The sequence below is a fragment of the Sinohyriopsis cumingii genome, chromosome 11, assembly GCF_028554795.1.
Source record: "Sinohyriopsis cumingii isolate HCF-2022 chromosome 11, ASM2855479v2, whole genome shotgun sequence".
Classification (NCBI taxonomy): Eukaryota; Metazoa; Mollusca; class Bivalvia; order Unionida; family Unionidae; genus Sinohyriopsis; species Sinohyriopsis cumingii.
Genome location: NC_142971.1, coordinates 54,616,067 through 54,635,600, shown reverse-complemented (window position 1 = coordinate 54,635,600; position 19,534 = coordinate 54,616,067). Strand labels below are relative to the sequence as shown.

Here is a 19,534-nt window from a genome sequence, read left to right as displayed (position 1 = left end):
TGGCACTTTGTAATTTTGGCAGCAATTGTGTTATCACAATGGCACTATGTAGTTTGGCAGCAGTTGTGTTGTCACAACAGCACTATTTAGTTTTGGCAGCAGTTGTGTTGTCACAGTGTTACTATGTAGTTTTGGCAGCAATTGTTTTGTCACAATGTCACTGTTGTTTTAGCAGCAATTGTGTTGTCACAATGTCACTTTGTAGTTTTGGCAGCAGTTGTGTTATCTCAATGGCACTTTGTAATTTTGGCAGCAATTGTGTTGTCACAACTGCACTATGTAGTTTGGCATCAATTGTGTTGTCACAATGTCACTAGTCTTGGCAGCAGTTGTGTTGTCACAATGGAACTATGAACTTTTGGCACCAATTGTGATATCACAATGGCACTAGGTAGTTTGCATTGTTACTGCATGCAACAGTATAGACATTACAACTCTATGTGCACCATTAGCAAACTCAACAAGTGCAGTTGATACAGTTATTTTAATGAGATAATCAGTGAAAAATGTCTTGCCTCAATTGTGAAAAGTTGCTTAGTAAGCACTTGATTATATGGGTTGATCTAGAAGTCAAGCATATATGATCAGATCAATATTTGTTAATATTAATGAATGTGGAATGTTTCATTGTAAAATGTTTGCTCGTTTGTACATTTTTAAGGTGAGATTCATTCAGTTGTTTAGGTTGGGGAATTGCTTTGATTATGCATTCTGGAAAAAAACATGCAAGTGACACATTACACCCTTGTTTACCACAGGTTTATTCATCAGATCACTGGATCAGCCAATTAATTCGTGCACTGGCAATTTCAATCAGTAGGGAACACATGAGCCAGGATCAAACCCAACAACATGTATATAGTTGCCTTTTTTTGTATGTATGTGCTGTTTTACCTCGAATTCAGAAGGAAAAAGACATAACTGTTAAATCTTCTTTGTGAATGTATGCATAATGCAGCAGAACATAAACATTAAGCCGTTGATGGCAACCAATGCGATGAAATATATCCATCATTCGTTCAGAGCAATTAAATATCCTCTCTTTGTTTAACAGTATATGCACAGACCCACTAATATTATCTCAATATTCATTGCACTTATTTACATTTAGTTTGCAAAGTACAGTTGGAAAGTGAAGACTTACTCCACTGCCTCGGTCACCAAGATTTTTGCTATGCGAATTGTCTTGATAAACATCTTGGTTGAAATCTCCCCATCCTACCCAAACCACAGGAGAAAACATGCACTACCCACAGGACAATGATTTACAAGAAAAATACATATCACAATACTTGCAACTGTGACATTTTGCTGTATTGTGATGTGTGTCTCATGGCTGTGTCTTCAAGCCTGTAGAAATTGTGAGATGTGAAATTTCATTTACTATGTATCATTATATGTATTTTGCCTCAAATTTTTATATAATGCAACAGATCTATCCCTTATTATGTTGTCTATTCCTTTAACTTGTATCAGTTGAATGATATTGGACCCAATTCTTGTTTCATTATTAAAGTATGTTACATACTTTTCAGGTCCTAGGCTTCCATACTCTGAGATCTTTATCTGCTACTTTTGTGAAGAGGAGTTTACATCCAAAGAGGAGGTGCGAAAACACCAAACAGACTGTACCAACCGACCACCAGAATTACAGAGAATCCTATGTTATGCTAATGACATGGAACCAAAAGGTGGTCCTCCCACAAAAAGTTCAAAGTTGACGGAACGAGACTCGATAAGCAAGATGCCATTGGAAAAATTCATTAAGTTCCTTGATCTTGTTCCAAAACAAAAGGCTGACAAAATTAGATCTCGAACTAGGAGTTTGGAAATTGATTGTGATGTGCTTGATATCAGTGACAGCCAGGGACCAAAGTCTCCTTGTACTCCACGAACACCCAGGTCTCTTATTTCACAACTAAGTCGAGAGGAGCCAACCACCAGTAAAAAACGCTTGAGCTACTCCATATCAGTAGACAAGTCTGTTGAACAGATGAGCGAACTGAGTGATGCAAGTGATAGTAGTGAAGAGATGGAAGAAACAGCTTCTACAAAGGGATCATTGTCCCTGTTACAAATTGCAATCTCTTCACTACTTGGACAGAGGATTCAGAAGCACTTCAAGTCAGAACTGAATCTACCTATTGTGACAGATTCAGAGAATTTCTGTAGGACTCCGGTAAAGAATGCCTTTTTGGAAAAATTAAGATTTCGTCCACAAGGCTACCTTGTTTCATACAAACCTAGACGGAAGACAGTGTATCTGAATCATACATACAAATTTAACAAAAAGCATAAGAAAGAATTTCTGGATAGACTTTCTACTGGTCTTAACAAGAGAAGCCAGGAACTACTTTCAGAAATGAAAGATCTGACAGTTGTGGTGGAACCAATGTCTAGAAGGGATATGTTGAAATGGATTCCTGCTGCAGTTTTGAGTAAGCAACTTAAAGACAAAGTAAAAGTAACTAAATCTAAGACTAAAGAGGATGCTATTTGTCAGTTTCCAACAGCACCAGCCCTCTCAGCTAGCAATATTGATAAAATTCTGGGTTTGAAAAGAAAGTCGAGTGAAAGATCCTCATTTTCTATGAGGAATGGTCTTTCCCTAACAAATGTTGTGTCTGAAGATGTTGATGCTGAAGTTTCCAAGCAAAAGCTAACCTTGTATCGGAGTCTCTTGACAGAGCTGTCAGTTCTTGGGGCATCAGTAACATCAGAGACTGGAAAGTTGGACCAGATACCATGGAAGTTTGATTTGAGTGCATCCCCCCATAATCAGCCCATTCCATTTGTGAAGATAAGAAAGTCGGACAGCGTATCTGTAAAAGAACATTTGAATAAGTCTGCTTCTATGGTCAAAAGCAAGGATCATGATAGTGATGAGAAAATGGGGAATAAATACAGTGGTAGTGTATTAAGAGCAATTCTGAATGAGAAACCTTTGTACCCATTTCATCAAGTCAACTTGAAATCACAGTGTACATGTTTGAAGACTGCTCATAAAAGCTCTTTATGTAGTAATTGCAGACACCTTGGATTTAGAAATGAAATCAATGTCAAGGATCAGGAAGTGCTTTCCATCAGATCTGGTTCCTCTGATGAGGAGTCACTACACTCGGATTGTTGTTCAGCATGCAGAAATAAAAAACAGATTACCAGTTCTCCAGATTACACACCTTTGTTTATTCCTAAACCAGTTGCAGAAATAAAAAAAGCAGAACAAACAAATGGCAGCAGCTCTGATGACAGAGTGGAGCAGGCAAAAAGCAAGAGCATAGACTCAACCCCTATATCAATTTCAATTCCTAAACTTTGTGACCTGACTTCGGTGTCTACATTGTCTCCTCCAATAAGTGATGACCAGGAAGGGTCAATCCACTCTGATGCCAGCAAAGCTACAACACCATCAGCTAGCAAAAGTCCAAATGTGTCTACATCATCCAGTCCCTCTCGTCCAGATACAAGGTCAAGGTCACAACATCTGACATTGTCTGTTAGCAAGAGTCTGCGATCTTCTCAGTCATCGATGGCAGAAAATCAGTACAGCCTGCGTTCTGGGAACTTCCTTATTTCAACCCCCTCTGTTAGTCCTCAAAAATCTGTGACGAGTGAATCATCAGATTCCATTGGTCTGTCTTCTAGTTCACCAGCCAGAAAATTGAAAAGTAAAATTACCTTACCTGAATCAAGTGCACCTGTGACTCGGCAGGCTAAGTTGAGAAAAAAATGACATCCCCAGTTATCTTGTAGAAGGAAAACTACATGTTTTTAAAGAAAAGATAATTGTGTGTGTTTGTGTCTGTCACAGTCTATGAGGAAATCATAAATTTCCATTAAAAAAAGAGCTGTTTTTGCCATTAGAATGTAAATGTAATTCAGTTTTTTTTTTTCTTTGGGGTGGGTCTTGGGTCTTTTCTCTATACTTCCAAGACTGTTGAAACTGTGGCAATAAATCAGGTGTTAAATAGAAATTATAGAATCAAGATGACAGATTAAGTTAGTTTTTATTTTCTCAGCCAATGTCAGTGTTTTGTGGCTTTTTTTTTTATTTAAAAAATTTAAAAGCTTTTAAATGGGACAATTTTGCCAACTTTTCTTAAAGATTTTGGTTTTATAGATAAATTTGCATGAATCACATTTAGAAAAAAATTAATTTGACACCACATCAAATTTTTTACTGTAATAGGGGTATCTTGATTTGGTCATGTCTGTCCATCATTTCAGAAAGCTTGTTAGCAAGATTGTAAAAACTACTCAATGAAATTTTGCTAGGATATATGTAGATTATCTGGTTAGGTTTTCTGGTGATTACAAAGATTTTTCTATTTTATAAAAATCATTTTGGATCACTTTTTTTGATAATTTTTTCATAGATTTAATGAGACAACTGCATTTACCAAAATTGTATACATTTTATCATGAAACTATAATGCCAATCAGCAAATTATGAAAATGTTATGCTGCTGATATGCTGAATGCTATTAAAGTATTACAAATTAAACTTGTTATGTGACTGATGCACAAGGCCAAAGATAATCCAATATGCAGGATTAAAATAAGTTTGCACAGCCACGATTAAGTTGGATAGTGTTAAATATAGCCTCTACAGTATTGCATTGTTATGCATGAGAAGTCAGATACTTGATATCTTAGCTTATAAGTTGGGTTCAGTTGCAGACAACATAGACCCTGATCTGCCAGGCAAAATCCAATGATAGATCAGGGTTTACTGATCAAACACATTAGATTGCATATACCCAGATCTGCCAGCAGATTATACAGTTGTTATGCATGAGAGATCATATAAACTCACTTAAAACTTGGGTCCAGTTGCAGGCAACATAGGCCCTGATCTGCCATGGCTCATTGTGCTGGCATAACAGAGTATGTTTGTTTTGCTGATTACTTCTAACAGACTACATACTGGCAGATCTAAGTCTATGCAGTTTACACTTGGATCTGATTTTTTTGTGAGTATACACTCTGAGTTGCTCTGCATTCTTCACTGAAGGCAGATTTGTTGGTATTACTAACTGGAACTTAATTTGTATTTATTTTTGACAATTGGTAAATCATGTACAAATTCATACAGTTCACAGATTCTGTATTTTTAAATAGTGCTGTAAAAGTCATATTTCATATAGTTAATTCTCTGTATAGATGACACTTCATCATTAATTGTTCGCCAAATATACATGTAGTTGGGTACAGACTGTAATCAGTCATGTAGTATTTTTACCAACCGTTTTAATGACACGTGTGATAATGCTTATTTTCGTTGCAAAGTACTTTCATTTCATAATAACATTTAATTTGTCTGGGATATTTGTGTAAATTAGTGCATAATGTGACATAAATCGCCTAGCTACTTGTAATTCTGTCAGATTTTTAACGTCATAATTTATGCGTTTTTTGCAATGTGCATACCTCATAGTATATTGTACAGGAATAGTTAAGTGATAGTCCCCACTGCTTGCATCTGGGGCATCTTGATTTGGTCATGTCCATTTGTCCATACAGTCATATATATGTCCATCTGAAGAAGCATGTTTGGAAAATTTTGCCAAAACCACTTAACTTTGACAAATGAAATTTGGTTAGCAGATATATACACACATGTAGCAGAATTTTGTCCCCATTGTTTTGTAACTCTATTTTTAACTGTTTTTCAATTGTTTTTTGGACTACTAAGAATTTGATATGCTTACTTGATATGTTGATGACCTGATACAGGTTTGGGTTTTGGGACAAAAAAGAATTGTAGCATGATTCATTAAAAACCACTTAGGTAGACACATGAGATTTAACATGCTTATTTTGATTCATATGTACATGGTTTATTAGAATTCCATACATTTATAGCAGCATTTAACTTTTTTAATTTTACATCACCTGCATTATTGTAATGGCAAGGAATAATACAATGTGGCACTGCATTTGTCCATCAACAATTGCTCATTACCAATCTGGAGTCCATATTTCAGATACATTGTCAGTCTGACTTGGAATATGGGTTTATACCATCAAAATCTCAGATAAATTGAATAATGAGCAAGATTGCATATAAATGAAAAGATCTTGTACTTGATTGGTTAACCTTGTTACCACGCTCGAGCTTATATTTCTGTTCCAGTGATCATGCATCTGACTGGCAGAGTTTGTTACACTCTGGGGGCCATATTTCGGATCCAGTTTTGAAAAAGCTTGAAATATATGAGATCTTGGACAAATTCATTAATGTACAAGATCGATGCATACTAATGAGGTGATGTTATGTCTGATTGGCTGAGCTGATTACCCCTCTAGAAACATTATTTTTTATCTGATTTTAAAAAATAAAACTTGCAATATGGGTTATGTCATAAAGATCTTTGATAATTTGATAATAAGTGAGATCCATGAATGTTAATGAGGTAATCTTGCATCTGACTGGCTGAGCTATAGGTCATATTTCTGATCCAGTTTGATCATTGCCTATATGAGAGAAATATTGATGAGTTGATCTTACATTGCTCAGATTGGCTGAGCTTGTTACCTCTGGAAGCTATGTTTCAGATCTGATCACACTTGGAATATATGCTTAAATTATCAAGATCTTGTCCAAGTTTATGAATGAGATGCATTCATATTAATGAGTTGCTTTGCTCTGATTGTCTGAGTTTGTTACTACTCTGGAGTACATATTTCTGATCAAATTTTGATCTTACTTGAAATAATGGCTTATATCATCAAGATTTAGGATGGATTTGACAACATGTGGAAACCATGCATATTAATGATGTAATCTTCATCCATATTAATGTAATCTTACATCTGATTAGTTTACCTACTAACACTCTGGAAGCCATATTTGTTGTCTTACTTGGAACAAACTTGGAATATTTATCACTGGTATCTTGAACTGTTTGAGTGAGATTGATGCATGTTAATGAGGTAATCTTGCACCTGATTGACTGGGTATGTCATATTTTTTATCTGTTGTGTATATTATCATTGTGATCTTGAAAGCCTTGATTATGAGCAAGAGATTGTGCATATAAATTATACCTTATTTTTTAGCAAGAATTTCTATATCAGAATATAGTAAAATAGGTCCAGTCAACATAATATATTGTTTGGGAAATGTTTATATTGGATGCATTCTTACACTACTACTTACATCTGCTTAGTGAAACAGTCAGCTATTAAGTTATATAAGCAAGGTTGGCAGTATCAAGCCTACTTGGACCTCTTTTGGGGACTTCTTGGTCTGTAGGTCTGCAGTGGCAGCATGTGCATTTTTAGCATGCTGTTTATCCCTTACAAAGAAGTCTGCGTGGATGCCTTTTTAATATGGCATGGTATAACATTCATTTACTTAAATCCAAGTTTTACCTTCACTTTGACTAATATCATACTGGCCTGCTTTTGCACTGTTAGTGATACTTTACCAATATACTTGGTATTTACTATCCTGATACTTCTTTGAAACATGGTTATAATACAAGCAAGTATTGTCTAGTAAGAAGAAGTAAAAGACAAAAATAATATCTTTACTTGGTTTTAAGTTTGATACACTAGCTGCTAGCTGTTTAATGTTTTGATTTCTTGAGTTGATAGGGTTATTAAATCAATTATTCCTGTTATGAATATGTCAAGTAAAATCTTACTTGCAAAACTACTACTGAATCACATACTTGGGTCTGAATATGTCAAGTAAAATCTTACTTGCAAAACTAGTACTGAATCACATACTTGGGTCTGAATATGTCAAGTAAAATCTTACTTGCAAAACTAGTACTAAATCACTTACTCTGGTCTGAATATGGCAAGTAAGTTCTTACTTCTACTACATCACATACTCGGGTCTGAAGAAGCAATGACTGCTACCTTGATAGGTTAAATACTAACTCATTTATAGGATTCATTGGAGAGATAAAATGCAATATTATGTTGTATGCAAGATTTTCACTATGTCCTAAAAGTCTTGAACAGAACAGATAGATCCAGAAAAGTCAGAGAAAATATTACATGTGTGTATATCAGCCTTTGTAATGTGAAACCAAGCCATGAACTTGCTATTGAGTTTTTGATCAAAGCTACATATAATGAAGTCATACAGTTTTTGAAAAACACAGTTTTGTTACTAAAATACAATTGTAGAATCCTGGTTGAATTTACCTTTTATTTTAGTGATTTATTAATTGCTTTCTTCTATAATATTGTTTGTTGCAACTTTGTGCACCAGAATCTTTATTTCCAGTGAAAAAGTTTTAAAAGCAAGTATGATTTTTTTAATGATGATATACCTTAAAACATTTCATGTAATTTCCTAAGCCATTTCTTCTTTTGAAATGCTTTGGTGATTATTCATTAAGAAGCCTTGTTTGTGTAGAAATGATTCTAATTATTCATTAAGAAGCCTTGTTTTGTAGAAATCATTCTAATTATTCATTAAGAAGCCTTGTTTGTGTAGAAATCATTGTTTTTATTTTATTAAGAAGCCTTGTTTTGTAGAAATGATTCTAATTATTGATTAAGATGCCTTGTTTGTGTAGAAATCATTTCGATTTTTAATTAAGAAGCCTTGTTTTGTAGAAATCATTCTAATTATTCATTAAGAAGCAATATTTGTAGAAATCATTTTATGTTGAAAGTCATATGAAAAGGTCTAGATTTCCTGTTTAAAATCTGACAGTCAACTCTTTGCAAAATGAAATGGTTTGATAAATTATTGATGTCTAGAAATCTTGATTTCATTCCTTTGTAAATAGGAGCAACATTTATTAATAAAAGAAGGTAGCAAACATATACAGATAAATTAGCAGGTGCTTTCTCTGTGTGTGTGTGTGTGTGTTGTTTCCATGTTCCTCCCAGTTATACAGGCTGCCATGTGTAGCCCATCTTGCACTGAGAAATGATGTTGAACCCAACGAACAACAGATGTACATTGCCTGTATCTAGGTGATATTTCTTGTTAGAGGAAGTTGTGATGCTTGTACATCATTTAGATCAGTTATGATAAAATCAAGGTAACATTGAATTATATGTCATTTTTAAATTACTGTTGCAGATATGTTTCAGTTTTATGTCCTCTGGTTTCAGCACCTGTATATTACATACTTAAGTTCACAGAAGTGACAGTCATAAGGTAATTTTCAACCTCAAATGCCTAAAATTAACCATTCTTGGTTAATATCAAATGTTTGGTAAAAATAGAGATTCTGAAAGATAACATTTGCTAGAGTAAATACAGGCACAGAAACTGATGTCAGTAATTGTATCTATAGTTTTTTGTTTCATTCTGAAAGATAATGGAAATATACATGTAATAAATATACTGAATTTTAGAGCAATCTTCATCCAGAGACATTTCTTAACTAAGTAGATAATTCCAATCATCCTTGATTGACTTTGTAGTTTGATATTTTCCTTTCTGTTTAATTTCATGCCATAATCATACATTTTCTGTACCAAAACAAGAAAATACACCTCTTACGGATGTTTTATGTGCTGGGTTTTGTAATTATGAAATAGTGACAAGTTGCTTCTTTGTACAGAATGTTGGACATTACTGGGTCATGTTAATTGTTTTGACTGCCCAGTTAGTAAAGTATAAACTAATAAAATTCCTGTAAATTTTTAACTGCTGCTTAGTTGATTGATGATTTATTGAGAATTCATGTTCCTAACATTGAAAATTGAAAGCTCAAGGATATTCATGTGAAGTCTTTATACTCGGTTATTCATTTTACATTTGATATGATTCCATTCTGTTATTTTCTGAACAATACATTTTGGGAGGGGGAATCGTATATAGTTGAAATGATATGAATTCCCTCATGTAATGTGATGTTGGTGCTTATCAATCCCATTTGCTGTAGTGTGTGTTAAAATATGACATTAATTTTATGGCAGACAAGAATAGTATGAGCATGTAAAGAGGGTTGTTAACTGTAAATTATACATTTCATTAATCTTGTGTTTTGGAACTTGCATTTGTACAGTGCCTTTGAGACATGTGAAATATTCGTGTTGCATAACCATTGGTTAAATGCATATAAATTTATGCAAAGAATTGCCACAAACATGAAGTTGTCTTTACACTGTGAGGACATTTATTAATTGAGATACAGTTATCCATTTGTTTTCCCTCACCTTTGTCCAGTGCTCTTTAGGTTTGGATGAATCCAGGTTGTCCCTTTTTTTTTTTTACAGTACTTTTTGAATGTGTCATATAGAATACTTAATAGTGTTTTGATACATTGTATAAAGGGAAAATGATTGGTTCATATTCCACTGCTTAAATTGCTTGCATAATAATTGTAACACTTTGGCAATCAGAAAATCGTAGCAAGTTTATCATTTCTGAATGATGTTTATGTAATTGCTCACCTAATTAAGAAAAAGCAGCAGAAGCTAAGGTTTAATGAGAACAAAACTGTGTTGACTTCCAGACCATTATATTTGTCTTTTGATCCCGAATAGAAATTTCTGCCATAGAACAAAAATGTGATTGAAGAAGAAACCCATTTTAATTAAGTTCCAAGTCACCAGCTGACCCATTATTTTATAATCCAACTCGGTTCTTCACATGCACATGTACACATTAAATATATCAGTTGATGACAGTTAGATTGAAGATGGATTCAAAATTAAATGTGGAGCAATTTGGTCAGTATGGTCCTAAATATACTTCTCAAAACAAAAGTTAGTGCATCTATTCTCATTCTCGATCCACCATAAGTGTTGTCCTAACACAAGCGTGTTTAGTTTTTATAACTTGTTGGCCAGATGTCCCAAAACACTTATAATATCCAATGCTCAGTTAATCCTAATAAACTGTCCTAACATCATTTTATTATTCTTTGTATCTTTTATGGTATTTAGAACTGCATTCCATCACAAAAAAATTAGTTTTGGTCTTGTATCTTACAGCACAACTACACAGTAGGTTATTTAGTGACAAGGCAGTTTGAGTAAAGTGCCCTGACCATGGACACACCATGGTAGCCAACCTGTGCTTATCCAACATTAGGATTTGAACCAATTCATTTTGGTCATGAGTCTAGCATACTAACCACTAAACCATCTGAGATAATGGCACATGATTTTATGGCTGTCCCAAAGAGTAGTGGTGAAAATATTTTGACAGAATGGGGTACACCAAAGTCAAGAAAAAGAGAAATCAGAGAAGGGACCTAAAACGTTGTCCATAATGTTCTTCGATCATGATATTAACAAATTGGTGATCATGTCACTGTGGCCCATGTAAATTTATGTCACCAACCCCCAGTTAACTAGAGTGTTGGCAAAGCACAGTCTTGAGAGCACACTGTCACTGTGCAAATGTCGTTATAAGACAATTTATTCATAAACTAAAACCTTTTTGTATAAAAGTTTAATATACTCAATGAAAAATTCTGCATGTTTACAATTATGGGGGAAAAAAGTGAAGCTCATTAGCAAAAGTCAGATGTTACCCAAAGTGTCAACAAGCACAATTCGACAGTATGGGTGGACTTTGGAGGGAAAATCATTGTACATTGTTTGATGCTGCTGCAAGGTAATAGCTCATACTATAAGAAATTGGTTTTGGAAGGAATGCAGTTTTAAATACAGGACAAAGCAGAATAACCGTTGGAGCACAGTAACTATTTAAAATGGTAGAAGCTTTTTTTTTGTTGAACTGTATATAATGTCTTTCAAAAGATCTGAGGTTACCTGTTTTGTTAGGTGTATAAAATTGTGACAGTCCTCAGCAGTATAGTGCACATGGAAATAGAGTAGTGACAAAACATTGCATGCTTTTGTGACTGACTTCAAGATCTTTCAGTTTTAAAATGTTGACCCAAACAATCTCTGTTGTTAATTGTAATGCCAATCATGACTAAGAATGAAGATATTTTAGTTTTATATACCAGGTATTTGTTTTCAGGTTTTTTATCTCACCAGCCATACTATGTTTAGATAAGATTTAACATTTCCAGTGATGATGCCAATATCATCAATGCTTAAGTCTTGTGCTACAGTTTTGCATGTCAAGTACATCGGGATGCATCAGTGCGCAGATTCGGGCAAGCTACCAATTTCCATGGAACACTTGTTCAACAAGCAAAAAGTGGGAATGTATGATTAATCTTGGCCATGCATTAATTAGCATGTGTTGGAAATCTTAAAGCTTTGTAGGATAAATGTGAAGAATATATATGACTATGCCATATTAAAAAGTAGATGGAATTCATGTGCAAGGGCTGTTTTATCCTATCTTTGTGTTCCTGTTATGTATCGGATTGAACAACCAAGTAAAACATGGTTTTCTTCTATTGCTTGATACACTATGCATGTAGGGTATGTAGGATAGGAAGTGATAGGCTTCATTGACAGGATTTTACATATTTAATTTAATTCTAAATATTTATGATCTGGAGAAAAACTTCTCATATGTCTATAGGTTGTATAGATTTATGAAGGACAAACAGTTCAGTCTCATAGCCAGCATTATTGGAATCATTTTCTGGTCAATCATGTACAGTTTGGTCATATAAAAATTCATTTCTTTTGATTATTGTAAAAAAAAAAAATTCAAGCCGGAGAGCGTATTCCATTGCATTTCATCCACCCATTAGACAACTGCCTGTTATCTTATACTTGTCCTAGACTATTGTTGGCCGCCTTGTTTCTAAGGAAAAGGCACTTTGCTTCCATTTCCTCAGCATGATATAACCATGATTGTGTTAAAAGTGCCATTAAAGGCAGTCATCCGACCTAAACTATAGCTAGTATTGTCAGGGAAGCCATTAAAGGCAGTCATCCGACCTAGACTTGCTAGTATTGTCAGGAAAGCCATTAAAGCCATTAAATCACGTAGCCAATCCGACATAAAATATTGCTAGTATTGTCTGGAAAGCCATTAAAGGCGGTCATCCGACCTAAACTATTGCAAGTATTGTCAGGAAATCCTTTAAAGGCAGTCATCCGACCTAAACTATTGCTAGTATTGTCAGAAAACTACACACACTTGCACATCCATCCTTGGTTAGGTATAGACTTCTTTAAATGAAAATTATCCTGACCTGTCATTCCGTATGTGTATTATAGTCGCCGGCTTAAAAATCGTGGCAATATTTATCCATAATCAATGGTCCTATTGAAATGGGGTCTTCACTAACAGACTTTTTGGTATGTAGTTGGTCCTAAATAGGGGGATGGGGCTGGATAGCTAAGTGGTCTAAAGTGCTTGCCTCTCATCACACCTCCGTTGCGTGGATTCGAGACTCCGCCTCAGCCAACATGGGTATTTGGGAGAGCTTACCAGTTGCCTGTGGGTCAGTGGTTTCTCCCATGTTCTCGTGTTCTTCCTTCACCAGATATACCGACCATCTTGTATAGCCAATCACGTACTAAGAAAACAGCACTAAACTCGTAACAGCCAACCATCTAATGAAAAGGGTACTAATAAGACTTCCAGCATGGCTTTAATCATCTCTCCATTATATCGGATTTTACATCAAATGCCATGGCAACACAACTTTTGGTGCACTTGAGGCATCTTGTAAACGTGTTAGCCTGGACATGTAGGAAACCATTTTTATTACATAATAAGCTATGAAGGAGTCTCATTAGTATCTTAGATGGTTTCAGTACTCTGCAGTTAAAAATAAAAGAACAAGAAACTGATTATCGTGGATTCCTGGGGAAAAGGTTGGCCTGAAGATGGCAGTTCCTTTGTTGCTATGCTGTAAAGTCTGCCGTGAGCATAATTTTCCAGGAACCCCCTGAGTTACTATTCCAAAGATAAAAGTAGCTAATTTTTTGAACAGAAATTATTGTGCCGGTCATCGAAAAAATTTTCACATCCCATTTTAGTTTCAGATACATCTGACCAAATGAGTTATCTCGAGACATCAAAGGAGCAAGTTAGATTACGATTTTACTCCGGGATTTTTCCATCATTTGGAAAAAAAGAATGATCAGTTGGAAATGCAGTTGTGAGGAGTTAATTGCTGAAGTTTGGAATTCTCTATGATATTTGAAGAAAAAAAAATACGTTGAGATTGGAGTCACCCTAGTTGAGACTGAGAACCTAATTTTGGCCTGAGGATCCTGAAAAAATTCCCATACTGTGCTTCAGAATCGGAAGCGCAGGTTGGGTGTAATGGATAAATATGTTCCCGTCTTCTGATATTTATGATTTCCGAGTTGTGTATATTTTCCAAAGAATTAGTGGGTTATGTTACAGTCATTTTACTTTGTGCTGTTTAAAACAGCAAGTCAGTTATGTTTCAGTTTGAGAATTAGAAATTCTTTGACGTAAAGCACCTATATGTATAAATTGACTCCTGATGCTTGTAAATCATATATACAGTAACATAAGAGTTAAGAAACCGACAAGAATAGGATATAACCCAAAATGGGTGGTCACCTTTAAAAAAAAGTGCCACTGTTGTTTGTATTGCCTGGTGGGGGAGCAAATTATTATTTTCTATATATAAAAAAATTTAAAATAAAATAATTTTTAAAAAAACCATGATAGATATTAAGCAAATGTTGTAAACTGTCAAAGAGAGTTAGTAACATCGAATATTTGAAAAAATGGATCCTTTATACCCCTGCAGAAGAAATTATGGGACATTTGGGCAGTTTTAATGTGCTTATTGACCACACGAGGATGGATCGAAATGCACGTTGTTGTTGTTAAAGGAGGAAACATGGACAATGTTCGAGTTCTCATTAATACAGTTTTAGATGCAGCACCGGACAACATTTCCGATGCCATTTGAAACCCAATTTTTGTAGATATGTTCTAACCATAAACGTTTGTCATTTTGAAACATTTTCAGTATTGCCTAAGTAGGGACAATCATCACCTACCAACTAAGCTCACAAGACCTCCTTTTGTTCTCAACAAACTGGTGCATCCAAGTTTGAACATTGAACAAATTTCGTAACATTATCCTGTGATTATTATACTCTGTATTAAGCCACTTGTCAAAATCAGCATTGTCCGTTTGTTGTTAAATGGTATGTGGATTGTTCTGTATTTGTTTTGGGGTTTTTTTTGGGGGGGGGGTTGTTCTGTAAATACAAAGATTTTTATTTTTACATGTAACCGCATGTAGGAAATGAGCCATGTAATAAATAACCCACCTTACTCTGTACACAGCTTGAAACAATAAATGCAAGTTGCACTACTCGCTTGCATTGTGTTGATCTCGATCGATCTCGCTCTCTCTCTCTCTCTCTCATTTGCTCTTCTAATAACTCTGTAGCTCATAACTTAATCTCAAACTTTAAAGCCACACAATCTGATGGACCTTTTATGTTATCAGTAGTAAGGAGAAAAAGATTTAAACAATATGTAATGAAGGAATATTTATTTTATTATTATATTTTTGACCCAATGGTATTCACATTGTTCATCCATCAGTTTGTCCCATCAATTCACCCGTCTGTCCGTTTTTTTTTTTTTTTTTTGCAATATGGCTTCATCATCATACTTTGTCAGTGTGGGTCGGTGGTTCTTGCCGGGGTTTTCCCGGGTTCTTCCTCCACCATTAATACTGGCCGCCATGTATAGCCTAATGTGTGCTGAAAAATGGCGTTAAATCCAACAACAACAACTTTGTCAGGGACCAGATTTGGATACAGCTTTATATTGATGAGATTTAAAGATGATTTAGATTTTCAGCGTTCTTAAACATTTTTCTCTAGATAGTCCGACCTTTTAACATTCGAGTTTATGCAGCATAATTGTACTAGGGATTATTGGATTTTAAACTTATTTCATATGCAGTTTTATACGGCTGAGGTCTCGAATGAGTTTGATCTGCTTCAACAGTTTGTGGAGTTGGCACAAGATATTGTTGCTCTTCCTAGAGTTCTTTGAGGATTACCATGGCATTATACACGTACATTCATCACATGGTCTCTTGCAGTCCTAAATGAAAATGATGTCACTTTGACATCATATGACCAACACAGTGACCATCTTGAAAATCTTGTTATCGCTACTCCAGGTAAATGGATCGTAATATCAACATGGTTTTTTTTTTAATTAAATGACTTACTGTCATGTCCAGTTGGTCCCAGATCAAACTGGTACCGATCTGATGTACGATGTGGCCGTCATAGCAACCATTTTGAAAATCTTATCACTACTCCTGAACTTTAATTAATTTGGAAATGAGGTTTTCACCTGATGACTTGTGATGTTGGACTTACATGAAAATGGTACCAGTTTCGTGTATAATATGACCGTCACTGCGGACATTTTTCAAACCGTTTTACTGTTATTCCTGACAGGATGGTCAAATCAACATGGGATTTTTACTAAAAGACTTATAATGACGTGTAGATGGTCTTAACTGAAAATAGTACGGTTGTGACATGCAATATGAAAATCATGTCACTATTCAGTTTTAAAGCCAAGTTAAAAATCCAAATCACACACATTTACAATACATAATTAGCAACATTATTTACTGTTGCGTAGGCTAAAGTGAAGGGTCAGATTGTGAGTTATTGTTCCACTGAACCTGAAAATGTATCTTTTTTTTTCTTTCTTTTTCAGTACATTACGTCCTGCAAATTTCGGCGTTTTATATTCGTGTGTGTGAGTGTATGTGATTTGGATTTTTAACGTACCTTTAACAATTGTACAGTAATATCGCTACGATGTCTGCAGTGTGGCTGTTTGTAGTGATGTGCAGCACTGAGGTATCATGCCACAGACATGTAGCATGATGTCCCACCCAGTCACATTATCCTGACACCATGCCGACTTGTCCTTTCAATAACTTATTAATGATGAGCGCCTAGCGAGGCAGCTGTAAATACCATTTTTATAAGTCGTTGGTATTACTCGGCCGGAGTTCGGACCCGCGACCTCCCGCATCCGAGGCGGACGCTTTAGCCACTAGGTCACCGGATCGGTCATGTAGATTCGTGACTGCGTGACTGAATGGTCTAAGGAACTTACTTTTACACATCACTAACATCATACCTTTGTCGGCGTGGATCAGCTCGGCTAATATGGGTATGTGAGAAAGTTTGCCGGGTTTGTCGCGGGTTCTTCCTATACCAACTATACTGTCTGCCATGTATTATCATGTGCTGAAAATAGTTGTTAAACCAACGAAACCAAACCAGAAGAAGATCCGTGACTTTTATGCGGTACGAGCAGGGATTCATACCCAGTATAATGTTCTTCACTCCTATCCAATAATCTTTTCTCCTAATCCGATCTTTGATTCTCTCCAGGCTCGTGTGCCTGCAACTTCCAGTAATTTTTTTATGCAATTCTGATTCATAATTACTAATTTTAATATGATTACATTTTTTGGAAAGACACGAAGCCTTCAAACGTACAACAAAAAAAAAAACATTCAGATAGCTAATTTGTATTTGTTTTATCCTTGACTCATGCAAATAATAAATAATTAGTTTTAATTTATAACACGATATTTGAAAACCACTCCCAACTGTTGCAATGATATTAGGAAACGAAACTCACGATACTGTCATGAAAGGTTATATGGGAAAGAGGAAGAGTATTGATTTTTCTGACGTCATAGAAATAAACTACCGTTTGACTACGTTTTTCTGACTTGTATTGCGTTTATCCTTCTCTTCTTAATGTCCTTACATTGTTTTATAAATGATATACACTATATGTCGGTGTTCACCAATTGATGCATGGGCTACAGTTTAAGCTTTCACGATTGGCCTAGATGACGTCACGATGCTGCCAGAGTGGACGGTAAAAGATATGGGTAGGGTCAAGGACGGAGATAAATTAGACGGCATAATTTTCACATCAGTCAGCCGTTTTGTCAAATAAGAATGCTTTGGTTGTGTTACATTCCATTCGGGACTCCTGAAATTTCAGTGGTTGTGCTAAATGTGAGTAATATATTTGTCCAAAATGATTCAATGTAATACTCGACAGGTTACTTAGATGTGGATCAACTGCTTGATAGCACGCTTTCAATTCTGTTCCAATAAATACGAGCCTATTTTGGTTAAAACTGATAAGTAACCTAATTCTCTTGAAAATAATGTATAAACTGCTCTTTGGTCTGAAGAAAAAAAAATCCGTTATTCTTGATTGTCCTTGTCAAGTAATTGAAATACAGGACTGCTATCGATCACAGTTTTCCAGAAAATTCTTCCACGAGACATCATTAAACTGCTCACCTGTATTTTGGTTTACACAGTTTAAACCATCTACCTCTACTACTACCATGCAGTGCTTTTTAAATAGTGCATGCAATAGAATTTTCTGGATCAAAATTGAACTGAATATTTTATTTCGTTATGAAGCCCAACTGGGTCTGCAGTCAGTCTTGGAAATGCCTGCCCTTTTCAAAATATGATTATAATGTATAATGTGAATTGCACCCTAGAAAACAATTTTTTTTAACAAAACAATTATTTTAAATTTAATTAAATATTTTCAATAACTGACGACTACGATGCCCTAGGTAAAAATACGTTATGATTTTGTAACCTCGGTAAACAATAATTTATGTAGCTTTGACGCCCGCGGATAAGACGATTACTGTATAAAGCATGGTAAATTTATGAGCGTGTATTGGTGGTCAACATATGTCCTACTATGACCAGTCACATGGGAAAGAGTGCGTCATGGCTGGGCAAGAAAAAATAAAACTGGAAAACTTAAAGGATATATGAAAAAATTCACATGGTCAGAGCGGGTGAATTCAGTCTTAAAGATTTTCATTATCTGTTGGTATGCAATGAAGATGAAGGGAAAGTTTAAATTGCAGCGCTATCTTTATTATGATTATGTACATCCTTGCAGAGAAACCAATTTAACTGCAAGGAAAACTCATGTGCATCAGCTAATCAATGTCATCCTGGTGATGGGAATGTCAACATGTATAGAAGCATTCAAAAATATGGAAGATCTTATTCTACTAAAATAGTACGCTTCATCCAAGATGGATAGTACGCTTCATTCCAGGATGAATAGCACGCTTCATCCAAGATGGATAGTACGCTTCATTCCAGGATGAATAGCACGCTTCATCCAAGATGGATAGTACGCTTCATTCCAAGATGGATAGTACGCTTCATTCCAGGATGAATAGCACGCTTCATCCAAGATGGATAGTACGCTTCATTCCAGGATGAATAGCACGCTTCATCCAAGATGGATAGTACGCTTCATCCAAGATGGATAGTACACTTCATCCAAGATGGATAGTACGCCTCATTCCAGGATGAATAGCACGCTTCATCCAAGATGGATAGTACGCTTCATTCCAAGATGGATAGTACGCTTCACCCAAGATGAATATTACGCTTCTTTCCAGGATGAATAGCACGCTTCATCCAAGATGGATAGTACGCTTCATTCCAAGATGGATAGTACACTTCACCCAAGATGGATAGTACGCTTCACCCAAGATGGATAGTACGCTTCATCCAAGATGAATATTTCGCTTCTTTCCAGGATGAATAGCACGCTTTATCCAAGATGGATAGTACACTTCATCCAAGATGGATAGTACGCTTCACCCAAGAT

At 35.4% G+C, this 19,534-nt stretch overlaps 1 protein-coding gene across 2 annotated transcripts in view; it reads left to right on the top strand.

The window, feature by feature from the left end:
• The window catches only part of LOC149788478 (uncharacterized), a 57,509-nt gene extending 42,325 nt beyond the window's left edge, over positions 1-15,184 (top strand). For both annotated transcript variants that reach the window (XM_089974464.1, XM_089974465.1), the window contains one exon: positions 1,536-15,184. In XM_089974464.1, the coding sequence (XP_089830590.1) occupies positions 1,536-3,733 (2,198 nt within the window). In that variant the 3' untranslated portion in view covers positions 3,734-15,184. The remainder of the gene's footprint in view (positions 1-1,535) is intronic.
• The last annotated feature ends 4,350 nt before the right edge of the window (positions 15,185-19,534 follow it).